General features: G+C 43.4%; 1 protein-coding gene across 6 annotated transcripts in view; it reads right to left on the bottom strand.

The window, feature by feature from the left end:
- The window catches only part of RAPH1 (Ras association (RalGDS/AF-6) and pleckstrin homology domains 1), a 509,976-nt gene that overhangs the window by 181,399 nt on the left and 311,190 nt on the right, over positions 1–17,387 (bottom strand). For all 6 annotated transcript variants that reach the window (XM_069615546.1, XM_069615548.1, XM_069615547.1 and 3 more), the window contains 2 exons: positions 14,673–14,778; positions 8,419–8,936 (listed from right to left, as the gene is read on the bottom strand). In XM_069615546.1, the coding sequence (XP_069471647.1) occupies positions 8,419–8,936; positions 14,673–14,778 (624 nt within the window). The remainder of the gene's footprint in view (positions 1–8,418; positions 8,937–14,672; positions 14,779–17,387) is intronic.

The following is a 17,387-nucleotide window of genomic DNA, read 5'->3' on the forward strand; positions in this document are numbered from 1 at the left end:
TATAGCTCACATATCTGATAGAGCAGAGTCTAATTTATGAATGAATAGTGTCTTGCCTATATGTTGTGACTAGCAGATGTAAGGTGGATCAGTGGAATGCTTCGAATGGGTGCTGCAAGCTTGTCACTAGGGTCACGCTGCAAAGGGTTAAGGCTGTGAGGTGAAAGGTGCAGGCCCAGCCACTGGTATGTGGTTGGCATTAATTACCTAGATTTGTGCTATTGCAGTGTCTTGGCCACTTTATATTTGTGCCACGCCCTATTTCTGTCCAACTCCATCCGTACCACTCCAAAGCTTTAATTTCCATTGACTATCTGACTGCTTCCTCGCCCATCTGCTTCTGGGCCTCCATCGTCATTACCACCCCACTTCTCCGCACCAGGCAGTATCTCCCAGGGTTCACCTCATTCCTACTTTCTGGTCAACTTCTGTCTATGTTCCTTGGCAGAAAGAATCAGACTACTCGGCCCAGCATGGTCAGTGTGTGAAAACCAGACTCAAATAATGCCAACAACTCCATCTTCAACCAGTGCCGGATCCCAATCTATGACTGGATGAAGGAAAACTGCTTAAAAAATACTTGGTTAAAAAAGCGAGGACGGCCCTGAATGATTATTCTCGCCACAGCAAGCGTTCTGTGGGAATACCCCCAATTTGTTTCTGAGCTCGACTTGCTGCACTGCCAGACCAGCTCACTCGTACTGGAGGCCAACCCTGTTTTTTCATCTTAAAGTCCTGTAAAGGATCCTCCCCTTTTTTACCTACTCCTACAAGTTAACAACGCCATTCTAAGCAGCCACCAAGACTACTGCAGCAGTCTCTACAAGTACTCCCTGCCGCCTGTTGAATACAGTACAGCAAAATCAAAATCAAAAAGCAAGCATCCACTCAACCAGCAATAAGCAAGATAGTAAAGTCAGCACCGTCATCAACAGGGTCTACAATGCAGTCACACTTATTCCTTCTGCCAGAAAGTCCAGCACCACACTCCCTCGTGCTCGCTCCACTCGTCACCCTCCTACTTAATGAGTACAGGTGGAATATTATCTGTGCTCTGGGCCTCCCATGGAACTCTATCCCACAACCAATCCATTAGAATTCTCTTTACCAATTCAGGACATCCATCAAGGTCTGGTTGTTCACATAGCAGATGATCCAACTATGTCCAAACATCATAGCGTGTTCTCCAGGAGACATCCCGACTGCCACGACCAAGGTTTCAAAATATTGATACACTGTGTGCAATATGATTACTATGGCCATACTTGTAAAGGAATCCTTTATGTCGATGGTCACACGCATTAGAGGGTTATCAGGCAGGCCTAAGTGGATATGGTTGATCCAGAGATACACATTCATAAAATACGATGGCTGGTAAATGGCCATGGAACCCAGAGTCTTTCCTATTTCCTAACAAATGGAAGCAGATTAGTTTTATCCAAAGGAAGAACCCCCCTCCCACCCTCCACTTTATTGTTCATGCAGGGCTCATCTCTATGAGGCCACTTCAGGCTTCCAGACTGAGCCCAAACATTGCTCTGTCCAGCAGAACTCTGACTGGATTGTTTGCCTTCATCTAATTTGCCCGACCACCGTCAAGAAACAAAAGTCACAGCAATCATCCTTGGAGCAACAGCACATTTTCACATTACATACATTTTTAAGAATGCCTCCTCTCGGAACCCCAGCTTGTTATGCAATTCTCACTGCACTTTCCATCACCCAGAACGCAGTGCATTAGAGCCACCATTTTAACAAACCAAATCTATATACACTACTTTATAAGTCTAAACACATTATTCTGATCATAGGCATCAAACCAAAATGGATTGATCTTAAAACGGACATTTTGTATTTACACTCCTAATTGTGCCAGATTTGGTGAGCACGCTTCAAAACAGTGCTGCAGACGCTACAGACAGAAACCGGTTCTGAAATTAAGTAACACTTTTTAACGATGGAGAAGTGATGATTTGGCCACATCCTGCGCAACCAGTCGAAATTGACGGGCACGCAGTGAGATAGTGCAGGGTAATGGGGAGGACGCCTGGCAGGAGTGGAGAGTCTGGCTTCTCTTTCCATTCTTGTTGGAAACCATAGAATGAAAGGTAGGAATGGGAGGCCTGCTCCACAGTGCTCAGCAAGCCACAGGCTGCGGAAAGTAAGGAGAACCAAAGGAAAGATTTCCCTCATTCATGTGTTTTTGTCCTTTGACCAGACAATCCCAGGCTTCACAATTCCTACTATTCCAATATTTTGTTACCGAATAGCTCCATGGGTCTAATGGAAGCTTTGACTTCAAGAGGACTCCCTTCTAAGCTATCCTGCGGACACCCAACTGGAGAGGGGACCCCGACTGGAGAAGGAGAGCACTTGCAGACGTCCAATTGAATGAGTTCATCAATCCACCACCAACCCAGCCTCAGTCTGAGCTCTCTCCCATGAGGGTTCCGCCCCTTTAACACAGGTCATCTGGGTCTGAGGAGTAGACACTTCGCACTGGCACCCATCAAATACTCCAAAAGGCCAAAAAGAGATCTGGTTGGTACTATTAAAAGTTCTAAGCACATACCACCTAACCTTCGGAGCGCGACTACGTGTCTGTTTCTTCCACAATGCTCTACCCAATAATTTACATGAAATTAGAATAATCTTGAAACTACAATGAACACGTTTAATCACATGACTGCACTTGTAACTCTTGTTTTCAGCGTAAAGCTACAAAAGACATTTCTTTGTACTGTACTCCAAAATATTCCGGTTGGAAGGACATTCTGTGTGTAAAGTGTGTCTAAGAACCAGGCGGACCCCAGAGAATGCAGCCAAGCCAGAATTGTAATGTTTTTTCTCTACATAATCACCATCATTTGGCGTAGCAACAAGACGGGAAAACACGAACAGCAGGACTTGTGTCTGAAGTGGAGCAGACGGGGAGTTCAAGGTTACTGCTCCTGCCTTATTTCCAAACCCATCATCACCCCCCACACCCATCCTCCAGAGAATCTATGAACACCCGTAATCCCTGGAGATTTTATAGCCAAATTGGAAGAAAACAAATTTTTTTAAATCAGATACTTTCTGAAATCCTTCCGTAATTGTATAGGGACCGAGTGCTACTAAGTGACAACATCATGCATGCCTAATCACCTGAGACCCCGTGCAGCAGGGGTGTTGCTAGGTCTGGAAAAGATCCAGGGCTATGCTAATTTTGGGACTGTTGGGACTCTGGGCTAGCTACCCTTTTTGGTTGCAACCTCTCAGCTTCTATCTGGGGCAAGACCCAATGCTATAGCCCCCTTAGCCCCCCCCCCCACACCCCAGCAACGCCTCTGCACACAGAGGTCATGTCATGCCCATATTATTTGCAGACATGCTGTATCAAAATTGCAAAAGTGGCAGTTTTCAGTTTCTCGCCCAGTGTACTCCTACATTAGAAAACGTTTCATGCCCTTACATGAACTATGTAAGGGCATGCAAGGGGGCATTGCCATTTGCATGCAGAGTCAAATCCAGAATGCAGATGCACATGTAGCCGATCACATACAACCACACTTTCCTGAATGATGCATCTGACACGTAACCTAACTCCAGCACCAAAGCGCCTTCCCATTCCACATTCGAACGCTTACCATTTAATTGGACTCAATTTATAGACCTCGGAAGGGTGAAAGCCAACCTGTAGCTCTCCTGCTTTTCTGGACTACAACTCCCATGATCTCTCACCATGGACTATGCAGGCTAGGGCTGATTGGAGTTGAAGTCTGGAGAGCCAAAGGTTGCAGACCTTTTGCATAATCAGTCCTACCTGGATTCAAAATTGCTAAGTGCAGGCTAGACAACCATGCCTGAGGCAAGCACTTAACTCGCGAGCTATCCTCGTGCACAAGGTCTTGCTTAAGAAGCCCACATTCCGAATACAGTTGGCAGCCTGGTATTTTTCTCACAACGTAGATATCTGGAAGCCTACGGAGGTAGCACACCCACATGGCACGCAGAAGGCTTTCACGTCCATCTTCCACAAAGGATCCACCTATTCTAGTGAAACAATCTATTTCCCTGTACCCTAAAAACCAACAGAGGCAGGACGAGATGGAAATGTGGCCATGTGCTGTAGACCTAGGTTGCCGCGCACTAAGCAGTTAACTCCAACATGCACAGAGTCACATATGCCACAAAAAAGGGCAAAGCCAGAACTGAAGACACTTTGCTTTTAGGAGCACACATTTCTCATAACAATTTGGGAGCATTGGTCCCCACACAATTCCCTATCGATATGGTCTCAGAAAGCATACAGGAAAAACAAAACAAAAAAAAGGAGGTAAATTAAGAATATAACAAATAAAAGCTGAAGCGTAAATGTTTACTTCTTTAAATGTACACACAGGAAGGACTTTCAGCGTAAGCTACAAATATCTGTGATCCTGCGAATTGGCCTTACAACGTCATTGACAGTTACGGAATGCACGTCTTCTCCCGGGATCCAAGCTGATCCTCCCGTCACGCGCTGGCCCTTTTCTGTACATATGGGCCAAGGAAATGCCATGCTCTTGGGTTTATGCATAGGTTTCCGCAGAGCGCCAGATAAGATTTTTGAATTGGGAGTATTTTACTTGCTATTTTTTAAAGTTGGGACCAATTAGCAACAGGAAATGTTTTTAAGAACTATTTCTTTGCACTTAGTTATTCTTCTGCTTTAAAAGACACATGTTAATCTCGACAGGTCAGGCAGTAATAGTAGCAGTTTCTGCCTGTGGTACTAGGTGCACTACTGCTCCAAACATATCCATGGAGCTGTGTGGGTGAAAGCAGGGGCACAAGGCACTACGTGTCCGTTTCCTATTTTGATGGTGTATTTGTACCCCCTATTTCTATTGTTTGGGAGTATTTGCACTTTTTTAGGGAGTAAAAGTGGCCGATGCACCCCGTTATTTTGTCTGTAGAGCTGGTCCTCAGTCTTGAGGGAAGACTGCACTACAAAGTATGCTGAATCAGAGTTTGGCTAGATTAAGGAATAAACCATATGAGCCCACGCCACCTGAGAAAGGAACTCCCTTTACTTGGAAGGCACCCTCCAAAAGGATTACAAATCAGTAGGAAAAGAAGGGATTTTAATTTCCAAGCAGTCTTCTCTAGAGATAAAGTGGTCACTTAGGCACACCCGGTATTCAGAGAGTTCTTTCAGGTTTCCACCATAACCAGGTGGTCACACTCTGTTTTCCAAGACTTTAATAGAGAAGAGCAGATTAGGCCCTTCACAATCTCCATCATATGTGCTTCCAAAGAGTTAGGACTTTCCCAGCATCTCTTATGGACATAAGTGAGCCAGGTATAGCAAATGGGGAGCCAGTAGCAGGACGGGTATGTGCTAAAAAGAAGAAACACGAGAGGCGTGGGATCACATTGCGACGTGTCAAGGGAGAGTCTTTTGGTTTTTACAGGAGGCGAGGTGGGCATAACAGACATGTTTATGTCATAAAGGAAGCAAGAAAAGTTAACAGGGTGCTCACAAACCTTTGTGCTTTTGGAGGAAAGGTCATACATTTAGAGTTCGCCAACCTCTAGGGGTTGATAGAATTGTCCGATTTGTAAACGGCTATAAAGGTCATAGGCATCCATTGAGAGCAAAGGCAGAACATGGCGGTGAGTTGGCCCATTCTGCCAAGTCCATTAAGATGATGGGTTGAACCTTCTGGATGATCTGCAGACTGACTCCTCAAGAAATAAACCGGTGAGCAAAGAAGAAAGAAGACCCCGTAGACTAGGCAAGAAGAAGCATCTCTGTGAAAAGATGGAAAGGAAATAATTTGGGCACCTGGAAAAAGCAGGCTAAGGCACTGACCTGCAGAGCAATATACAAGGGACTGGCCTTGGGCACTGGTTCATGTCAGGAGACCTGATGGTTGGGGGTGGGTGGGTTTCGGGGTGATTTCCTTCCACAGCCTAAACACCCATCTTGGCAGAGTTGAGTTTGAGCAAATTCTCACTGATCCAGTTGGCCGGAGCGATCATAAAAGTTAGCAGCTATTCTGCCAATGGCGTTGACATGTTTGAGCAGGGCATGGGTGCCTTCCCCATGGGTGCAAGAAGCACAGAAAGGGAACACTTTGCCGGGCAACAAGCACACCCAGAGTCTTAAAATGGTATGTATAAACCAGGGTTGGCAAAATTCAGGCATACTCATGGACTTCTATGTACTGTACACGTCACACAGTGGAACCCTAATTTACTGACCTCATGGTTGTCCCCTCATCAATCACTCAAGTTACCATATTAAAATGACTAGGAGTGTGGAAGGGTAGTGATTAATGGCCGAACAACAATTCTGATGGAAAAGTCAACAAAGCTAAAGACAAACAGCCTATTTTCTCAAAGTACTTGGCGCGCAGAAAGGGACATTTTTTTCAGATTTCACAATTGGATTCCATCAGGGACTTTAAAAAGAATCGGCAAGCAGCCCAAAATATTTGCAGTGCCACATGTTCTTTCATTCTAAAAGATAGTAAATCCAAATCTTAGAAAAAGAGATTGCTAAAGTATGTATCCAACTGTGAACATCTACATCTTCAGTGGCGCCCTGAACCGAGGTAGTGATTTCTGCAGCACAGAATCCTCGCTTCCTCGTTGCTGGTTCCTCTGCAAAAGGGAGAGGAATACATCTGGGACAAATGATCAACTGTGTGTTCCCTGCACACACTGATCATTGAGCCGCTTGATCCACAGTGGGAGCGCATCGATAAGCCTCTCTACGATACCAAATGTACACTTGCTCAATGCGTTAGTGAGCAATCCCAGGGTGGTATCCCCTCGTTTGCAGGGGGATTATTCAAATGAGGATATCCTGGCTGTTCATGTGCATGCTTGTTTTTCCAACGCATGTGCACCTGCAATCGCGCGCCAACAGGCCATTCACCACAAGGGGCATCGGTAGGTAAAACAAATTCTCCAACTCTGCAGTACAGTGAAAGAGGTCAGAGTTGAAAACTTTGCTGTCTGTTGTGAAGTCGCATAATGATACTTTGTAACCACAGTCCCGGGGCTGTAATCGCAGTAGCCTCCAACCAGAGAGTCCAAAAGATTTACTGCAAATTTCCAGACAACCTCCCCCACCCCCGCCTCTAACTGTGCTGCTAATTTCCAAGGTGAACTAAGATAGGTTTGAAAGTGTGTTGTTCTTGTTCTCCAAAGTGCACGGGGAAATTATTTTAACATTTTTAAAAAATATGGTTAGGGGCCCTATAATTGGGCCCTGGAAGGAAATATGTTTATTATGGAACTGCAAAAGAACAAAGCTATATAGCCTACAAAGCAAAGGGCATCTTTTGTTCCAAGTCTAGAGATGTCCCTTTTATGCAAGAGCGACTTTGGAAGAACAGCACAAACATAGGAAACAGAACCCATAGCTGAAAAAGGATTCGGGTAATTGTCAACACAGACTCAAGTTTTGCAATAGGCTCTATATATTGGAAGATGATCGGATATCCATTGTGAAAAGACAGAATTCTCTTCGTGGCGGAAAAACGTCCAACCATATAACTGCAAGCAGCATCTAGACAGCTCAAAATCAAGTGCAGAGTCAACAAAATGCCAGATAACATGACTAACGCAGAGGGCTAGAATCTCAATTCTGACATCACAAAAGCATGAGATGCTTGGCTAATATATAGACATTGGTTAGAATCAGAGTCAACTCTTCAGGAATGGACCATTGGATGGATTTCTTTACAGAAGGACTGACTTCACCATTTCCTGGGGTAGCTCCTGAGGAGAGTTTAGCACTCGATATCTGACCAGAGAACTCTCTGCCATACCAAAGACAAGCACAACAGTCAAGCTTCGTTTCATAGAAATGTTTTGCTGATTACTCCAGCAGTGACACGTCACCGCAGGTTTTGACACGCTTAATTCTCAGAGGGCTTGCTAGAGGGGATAAGACACGCTGGCCACACCATTTAAACCAGGCCACGCTCCTTCAAACAGTGCAACTGTTTTTATAATTTTTCAATAATCAAACTGTTATTTCACAGTAACAATGAATAATGGAAATACGCATACAATAGGATTTAATTTACACAATTTCGGTTTAGGTGCCCTGACAGGGTTATGTTAAAGACAAAAAACAATGCAGTTAAATCATAATTGTGCTGTAATTGCATTTGTGGTGATTGCAGAAATTAAGCTAAAAGGGACCATACAGTTTTAGTTCCAGCAAATACTTTTGAGAACTACAATGCTGTGCTACCTTAAATGAGACTTTAATCCAGTATACTCTAAACCTTTCAATGTGGCCTTTCAAGACAATCATCACATTGTTTTTGTCCACCTTGTAAAATTGTACTGGGAGCAGAGTTATAGGACTGATTTAAGCTTTGGGCCTATACATCAAGAACAACAATTCGGCAAATAAAAATCTTGAAGTACCTCAGAAACTGGTTGTCCTTGCTGTATCAAATCCAATTCCTGGGGTCGGGTCATCTTATCGATATCCAACGAGTCCATACTGGAGGCTGCAGAGGTGATACTGGAGCGAGACGAGTTACTAACAGAACGCAAATCACTATCACTCACAGTACCCGCCGACGCAGTTCTCCGGTGATGGCTGGTCACTACAGGTTTGGGGTCTTCCAATATGGACTGTCTAGCTGCTTCGTCCATGCTCAGCGAGGCTTGCTCCAATTGTGCTGTGATGTCATCCAAGGAAAAATTAGCATGAGAAGGCTTTGCCACCCTTCCAGACGACGACGGTAGTCCTTTCATGCTACTTGGCTTCGAGGCTGCTCGACCACCATGGGGCTTGGTAGAAAATTTTCTTTCAGAGGATTGAGACTTGGTTGTGTTGCGCGCTGACTGGGAGCCAATGCTGCTAAGTTCTTGCTCGATAGAGCAAAGATCAGCCATCAGTGCATCAAGGTCCACCGTCTCCCCTTGATTCAAGGCCTCTGCAAAGAACAAAGAGTATCACAGTTTGAAAACAACAGTAACTTACAACTACTATAAAATGTTTCCTTTTTTGCTATTTCAGGGAAAGTGAGCTGCCAATTTCCACTGTCTAAATTATTACGGCCAAATGTGAACTAAGAGGCAGGACAGAAATGCCATCAACCTATAATGACAGAGGACACTGGCATCAGCAACAATGTTTTTCTCTTTCTACTGATCAGCAAACTAATTCCCACCTAGGAATAGTAAGTTGGTGTGCTTGCCAAATAGTCGTTAGTGAAGGCTTACTGCTACATAGAAGTCCGGAGGCCACGCAAGGTGGTACTGAGAGTAGCGAGATATGTGAACTGGTAAATTAAACAGAAGGGACACCGGAAGCTTCTACCACACAATGGCAGCAGGAAACGCTCAGTCATTTATGTCTCTTCACTCCAATGGGTTCCAATCTATTCAGAACCAATGGTGGAAGCAGAGGATCTCTATACTAAAGGAAGAAAAGGGCAATAATGAGAAGGAGAGGAAAGACTGAGCTAAACTCCGGAGGGATTTTGGAAATCATTATTGGCTTCCTCTCAGCCAATCAGAATGTTTAGAGTACAGTCAATAACCAGTGATATTGACTGCATTCTGAACATTCTGTCTTCAGATGCAGAAAGGCAACCAACAATGCAATTTACAGGCAAGATTCTGTTTCAACAAGACACTCTGTATCTGGGAGGACCTTTTTTTGCTGCAATATGCTATTTAGCACACGAAAGAGAATGAAAAAATCATTGGGAAATGCCTTCACTTTTTCATAGAGAAACAGTTTACTTTTACATGAAACCTAATGCATGCTCATGTTAAACCTGTTCCGGTTCAACCAAGCTGCAATTAAAATGCTAAACATACGAAGACAACCATGTTATTTACATCAAAATAAACCACATTTAATTTGCTAACTCAATTTGTCCATTTACTTTACACATTCTTGAAGCAGCATTTTTTACTTCACCACGAAAACTCCAAGATTTCTATTGCTACTACCACACTGTGCTAATAGCTTTGTAGAGCTCGTAGGGGTCATTATCGCTTGTGATATTGGCCCTTTTCCAATTTAAAGCCCTCAGCTTTTACTCAGGCCATAACTTGTTGGCGACTGGTATGTAATTTTCCCAGCCGGAATAATGACCTGTTCCTCAGTCTATAAGCAGTGTTTAATTTGTAAAAAAAAGAGAAAAGTGCCAGGGCACAGAAAATCTTGGTTTACTCATGCCAGCCCATCACACTTGTGCTGCAGCGACTGCTACCACAGGTAAGTAGTCAGATGAATCGGGAAGGAGCACCCATGGGTGAGAGAAAGTATAGCCCAGGTTCCATTACACTGAGCTGCAATTCCCAGAGACCTTTTTAAAGATTAGAGTGGGTTATGGGCCCCAGTACTGTGTAGATACTTTAATGCTCTGTTGCTTAAAGGAGAAATCCCTGAATCGTGGCGTAGGGCAATCATAGTGCCTATTTATAAAAAAGGGGGCAAAGATAGCCAAGCTAACTAACGCCCGATCTCCTTCCTTGATGGGATAGGGAAACTCTTTGGCAAGCTTCTATTGAAGCACTTCCAACAATGGGCAGACCGCGAAGAGGTAGTCACATACTTACAGGCTGGTTTTAGACCCAAGAGGAGTACCCTGGACCAATGCCTCATTTTTTCACTGATCGTTGTCAAATACACCACATTAAAGAAAATGTATTTCTATGCTGTGTTCCATGACTTGAAAACCGCTTTTGACACTGTGTCAAGAGCTGCTTTATGGGAATTTTGTTGAACCGAAGAGCTCAGACAGAGCTGGTGGCTATCATCCGTTTGTTATACTCATCCAACTCGGCTTCCGTTAGATATGGACTGGGGGAGAGCTGACATAGGAATTTGGGGTGGAAGTGGGGACGAGGCAACGCTTGACGAGAGCTTCCCTCGAGCAATAAGATGTTGGGGAGTGCGCTCATCTGTCTGGAGGCGTGGATTTCCAGACCCCACCACGTCAGGAGATGGTCACGACTGCAAGGGATTCACCTCTACCCCTACTTGGACGACTGGCTCAAGTCAACGCTCAGGATCTTTGTCCAAGAGGAAGTCGGACCATCCGGGCAAACACAAGGTGGCCCCAGAGACGACAAAAGAGAAGTCCAAAGCCCATGCTGGATAAATACAGGTAATCATTGACGCTTTGTGAGGGGTGCTAGGATCCCCCCAAGCTGGAGGCGGATAAATATCCAGCACTTTTCTTTGTTGATGTGGTTCTGTTGGCTACTTCTACTCAGGGATTAAGACGTGCTTTGAAGCTATTTGCCTCTAAATGCTCAGATCTACAACTGGTTTTAAATCTTGCCAAATGTAAAGTTATGGTTTTTAGACCTCCACATGCAAAACCTAGGCAGATAAAATGATCAGTAGAAGATTTCATGTTGGGCCAGGTCTCTCAATTTGATTATTTAGGAGTGCGATACGAGGACTCCAGGAGCTGCAGCCCCCCAGTAGCTAAAGCTGCAACAACACTATCTAAATATAGTGGGGGCATACAGTCCTTTAATGCAAACCACGGTAGACATGCAACATCCCCGGCGCTTGAGTTATACCACAAACAAACCATCCCTGCAGCTACTTATGGTGCCGAGTTGTGGGGGCATGGTAACATCTATAGCTATCAATCTGCGAGAATAAGTTTATTAAAAAGCTTTTGCTGCTCCCCACATCGGCACCTTTTGCCCTAACTCATCTGGAATTAGACAACTCATGGATCATGGCTGAAATCTAATTTAAACCACTGTGGTTTTGGGCCAGGATCTGGAAGGAGGAGGGTCTTGACAAACAAAACGCGCCGATACATTTTATGGGTTTGGATGGAGGGTATGGGGGGTATGGAGGAGTTTACATTGGTTTGTCCACATAAAGAAATGTCCGTCTGAAATGAATGTACTTGAATTGTGGAATAACCCCCAATCAATACAGCTGCAGGATATTAACTCCCTGAAGTCCAGAGCTTTCACGCTAGCACAAGATCAATTGGTGGTAGATGCACGAAAGCTACATTTGGGTGCATCCTATCTAGAAACTGTGGTGGACCCAGGGTCTAAGAGATACCTAGATGATATATTTCCTCCTTTCGAGAAATCACTGTATCTACGCTTTAGATGAGGTATTCTGCCCACAGCAATTTCCACCGCTAGGTGGCAGCGGTCAACGAGTGGCCTCTGCCCAATGCATGGTATTGCTGAGGAAAATGTCACCCACTTCCTATTCTTCTGCCAAAAATCCAAAGGGCTAAGTAGTATGTATATCAGACCAATCTTAAATAATCTGGGCATTTGGCAGGTAGGCATTGCCATGAGATTCCAAGACAATGCCTAGATCCAGATGTGGTCTTTGGAACAGCTGGATTTACTCATAGGGCTTGGCTACAGCGATTCATGGCACTCAAGAGGGGATTAACTCTCATAGGAAATGTAGAACCAACAAACAAGACTGCGAGCATTGACTCTCCCTGATTATTACTTAGCTTTGTATTTTTCTTTTGATATGTATGAATTTGTTGCTACTGTATTATATTGTGATATTAGATTTTAATGATAACCTTATGAATTGACATTGTAAGCTTTTGATGAGACCTGCTAAATTAATCTTTATACTCTGGTTTTTTTATTGTAAATTGGTTAAAATAACTTGAAGGTTTTCATTGAATAAAAGTCTGTAAATTATTATTATTATTTCATGGTCGTAGCTTTCTCCCATCTGTAGATGTAAGAAAAATATATAATAATAATAGTATAGCATTGCCAAATTTCCATTATTCCTAGTTAGCGCAAGATCAATTATGCCCAATTAGAGCAGCATGGCCAAATAGCCTTATGCCCAGTTAACATAGCATGAATGTATTGCATTGGCCCAGCTAGCATGGCATGGCATGGCATGGCCAGGTTATATTAGGTCCCGGTTAACAAATCCAGTGTACAAGGCAATGATTGGAAAGAGATGTGGTCTGCTTACTATGTTGGGGTGATGTTTTTTTCTAACCCCGATTTCCCCCCGCCACCCACTGCACTACATTTTGTAACTGTGAACATAACTATTTAACTCTGAGCACACCAATGGGAACACTTACATTAAGAAATTGATATAATGTCGGTACATAGGTATTACAGTTAAATATATAAAACAAAATAATCACACTGCATCATGTTAGAACCCAAGTTGCTTCATGTAGACTACGAAGCACTACCATTATTGCATGAGCTTAAAGATGCCTTCACATAATGTAGCCTTGCTGCGCATACCCCAGGTAACATACAAATACTAACATATATAACAGAAATTAGTTATTTATTTAGCACTTTCACCAAAAGCACTGTACTTGGAACATGTTAACATACAATTATCACCCAGCTGAGGTTTGCACTCTTTTACTGACCTCAGAAGGATGAAAGGGTAAATTGCCCTCGAGGGATACGATCCTGCGACCTGCATATCACACACAGATCACAACAGCGAGAGGTCAACCTGCTGAGCTATCTTACTTATGTACGGAGTAATATGTATTTTGCTCACACATGCCGCATTCCACTTACTCACCGATTATCACTCTTTCAGGCAGAGACCGACTGAACCATGTGTAAATGCACATAAGGATGTGGAAACTGAGAAAATGTGACTGACTGTGCACCAGCAAAAGTGGCTTTTTTGAAATGGTGGTTCCTTTGGAAAATGCATTGAACTCTATCCTTCACTAGAAAGGCTATACTACGCAGACGTGGTCGAGTGGCTAAACTAGTGACTGTGTTCTCGCGCAACCTAGAAGGTAATCCCCTACTAGGTGATATTGTGTAAACGGGGGAACATCTCTTCACCCTCCTAGGTTTCCTTATATGCCAATGCCAGGAGCACTGTCTAAATGCCAGTGTACAAAGATCCAAAATGAGTAAACTAAAATGAATAGAAGGCATGGCAGGGCCCAAGTGTGACAAAGGGAGGACTCTGCAGCTCAGCTGCAGTCTGCAGACTCAAAAGAGTGCTGGTGCCGAAAGAAAGAGTGCCAGTGTTGGCCACCGGCAACCACCGCCACAAATTAAGCACTGAACATTGCACTAGTGGAAAGGGAAGGAGGGGAAAGCCTGAGCTAAGCAAAGAGGGATCTGGCACTAATGGAAGACTGGACACACCCAGGCACTGATGGGGAAGGTGAACCACTGAATAAGGAGAAAGTGCAGGTGGCGTGAGGAAGAGTGATGTGCAAAAAGAACTATCCGAGAACTGTCACAAAAAGTGGCTCTGATATGCCAGGCCACAAAATAAAGGAACAATGTATTCATTTGTCATTTACTCAGGAGCTTTTCCTGACCTCAACCTTCCACCACTATGGTTTCTTTTGGAGTCATATTTGAGATAGGTATAGAGTAATGTTAAGAAAATATTTTCCAACGGGCTTTGCACATTACACATTTCCACATCATTTTCATTCCCTAGTTTAGTGTAGTGACCTTCTCACTTTACCTAGCATAACCTGAGCCAGAATGGTTTAATCCGTAGAGGACATCCAGTGGTAGAGTATCTGTGAAGAGCTTGTAGCGAGAGACTCTAAAAGAAAGCAGTAGACATTGTCTGGAAAGAGTTGCTTAACTACTACAGAGAGGGACATGTCCAGTGCTGCTACCTAGCTGCTGCCTTCTACCGGACAAGCAGAAGGGGGGTCCATAATCCCACATACCATTCAAGTTGTACATGGAGAAGCGATAGGAGAAATTGGCGAGGTTCCTCTCCTGGCAAAGCGGAGACCTCTTCACTGGCTCTTCAGGCTTCTCAGTATCCAGACTCTATATGGGAGGCAACCACAAACAGATTAATCAAAAATAAATCTCCAAAATGAGTTTAAAATGTCCAAAAGCAGCAGTAAAAACAAAAATGGCAAATCACTGTTCACCTCTGCTACCACTATTGATGCAAATTACAGTATTTAGTGCTTTACAAAAACAATGAACTAACCACCCTTAGTATGCTCTCTGGAGAATCCTAGATACAAATACAAACTTCAAATCAAAACACAATTTACGGCCTTTAAACCACCACCGACACAATCAATCCCATGATCTGAAATGGGAGGCATATTCTGACACGTTAAAAAATGTATAAATAAATATTCCAGAATCCTTAAACAATTACACTTCAATGTATTTGCTTGTCACCGTATGAACAAGTCAACACTCATGGAGGGGGTCGAAGGTGCTTTTAGAAGACTGCCATTCTTGTTTGTTTGGGGCTCATTGGTATAATCCCAGATGGCTTCTACCATGAAGTGCAGAGGTTATATTAGTTACAAAAGGAAATCTGCTTTATTTCTTCTTTACAAGTAAATTCAGGAAGTAATAAAGTGGAATGTTTGAGGTAAACCACTATCCAGACTCCAGCCAACACAACACAAGGGCCCACAAAGAGTCCACACAGTGAAGCAAGCAATAATTAATTTGTCTCCCTCCTCAAGCTGCCAGATTTGTATGCGGTTAGTATCAACATATGTAGACCAATTATGTATTTAAGTTTGCCATGCACAATTACATTTTGGGATCCGATGCTCAACTATTAGGGACGCACATTATTTGCCCACTATCTGGTACTGGTATTGCAGACCACATTACATTCTCCAAAGAGCAGCTTCTCGTTATTAGGGACTAAGTATTGTGTTGTATTGTTACACCATATCAAAATTACTTTGGATCCAAATGAATCTTTTCTTGGATCCTCGCATGGATTTCTGTTCCTACACCTTCTCAAAATCTTTTTCAATTTCACACAGTTACCAGCATGTGCACATGCCATGGGGCTTCCTTTTGGGCTGCTTCCGTAGAAAACTGTGACAAACTTTTTGATAATACAATCTTCACAAGTAGTGTTGGCATTTGTATTTTGTGCTCAAAGCAGAATCCTTTAATTTGAGTGACTCTGTTCATATTTCTACATTAATAAATGATCCTCTTGCTGCGATTTAAATATCGCCTTCGATTTTGTTTTGGTGCGTTAAGTGTTAAACCCTTTCTCATCCTGCCCCTCCTCCCCCCTCTATTATTCTAGATTCTACTTCATTAATCTTGCTTTTGTTGGCAAGGCATAAGGCTTCTTTTGTGTTCAGCAATTTCTTTAACACCATCGGTGTGTGCGCTAGGAAACCTGAATGGTCAGCGTGCAGCAGGGTTGGTAGGTGTTAGACCCCAAGTTTTGGTGCATTTTGAGATACTTCATTCAGGGACTCCAAAAGGTCCTTCGTGTTGTTGTATAACAGAAATGCTGTGAAAAGGCAACCTTTCTTCATTGACCTCTGACCTGGTCTCTAATCTCTCAGTTGCTCTTCTGCTCCTAATTTGTCCTGGAATGACGTGGGTTCCTGGCTCACAAAGATACGATCTTGATCTGCCAAGGTTTCCCCCTACCTCTCCCATAACATGGTCCTATCTAGGGCCTGTGCGTAGTCCCAGAGGGCTGCATAGAGTGGGCCTTTTCCCCTGCCTATATGTCAGGCTAGAAGCCTGATCTACACTTGAGAGCCCTGCTCTGAAGCCATCTTGCTAATCCGAGATAGGATCATCTTCTTCCGGCCATGCCTGAAGATGCTTCGGGATGAGTTTATTGTTGAATTAGACTGTGGCAATCGAGAGATTTACTTTATTCAAATCTGCCACGCGGTTCTAGGAATCATGGTCTGGGAGTGATGAACCACCTGTGTGCATATCACTCAAGTGTGTTTCTAGAAATTCTGGGACGTTTACTTTGTCAAATAAACTGACCTAGTCAAGCACAGAGTTTACTGAACCATGTTTTGGTTGCGTATCTAAGGGCATGCACGAATACATGTTATTTTGGGCTGCATTATTATTTTCACAAGATGTATTCTTCTGAGAGTTCATGTATCTGTTAGTTATGATCCTCCGCCAATAATATCTGGATATACTGCCACAAATGTTCATTATTCATTTTTCATAGATCTTCGATGTTCTGGGGTCGAACCATTAATAAATCTCTGACATAAGTAGCAGGGGCCCAGTTCATTATTCCTGTACACTTCCAGGTCAGAAGTGGTTTCTTCTTTCATTCATTTAAAACCCAAATAGTTACCATATACAATTGCTTCGTTAAGTAGAGTTGGGAAAGCTGGATTGGCTTAATAGTAGACATCATGGTGTCACCGGCATACAGTTTAGCTATGAGGGACGCTTTACTATCACAGAATGAGACAAGATCTCCCGATTGTCAGAACATGGAATAAAGTAAAAGTGAAATTGGACAGGATTTCTGATTTAGACGTTTGAATGTGTGAGGAATTCGACCATCCGCTCACTTGGTCTTTTTTTGAAATTGTATATGAAATTGAATTAGGGTAAGTCCACCTGGAAAATGTGTGGGGCCTAATCTGCACACATTTTCCTATGCTCAC

The sequence above is a fragment of the Ambystoma mexicanum genome, chromosome 9 (assembly GCF_040938575.1).
Source record: "Ambystoma mexicanum isolate Mex_15411 chromosome 9, UKY_AmexF1_1, whole genome shotgun sequence".
Lineage (NCBI taxonomy): Eukaryota > Metazoa > Chordata > Amphibia > Caudata > Ambystomatidae > Ambystoma > Ambystoma mexicanum.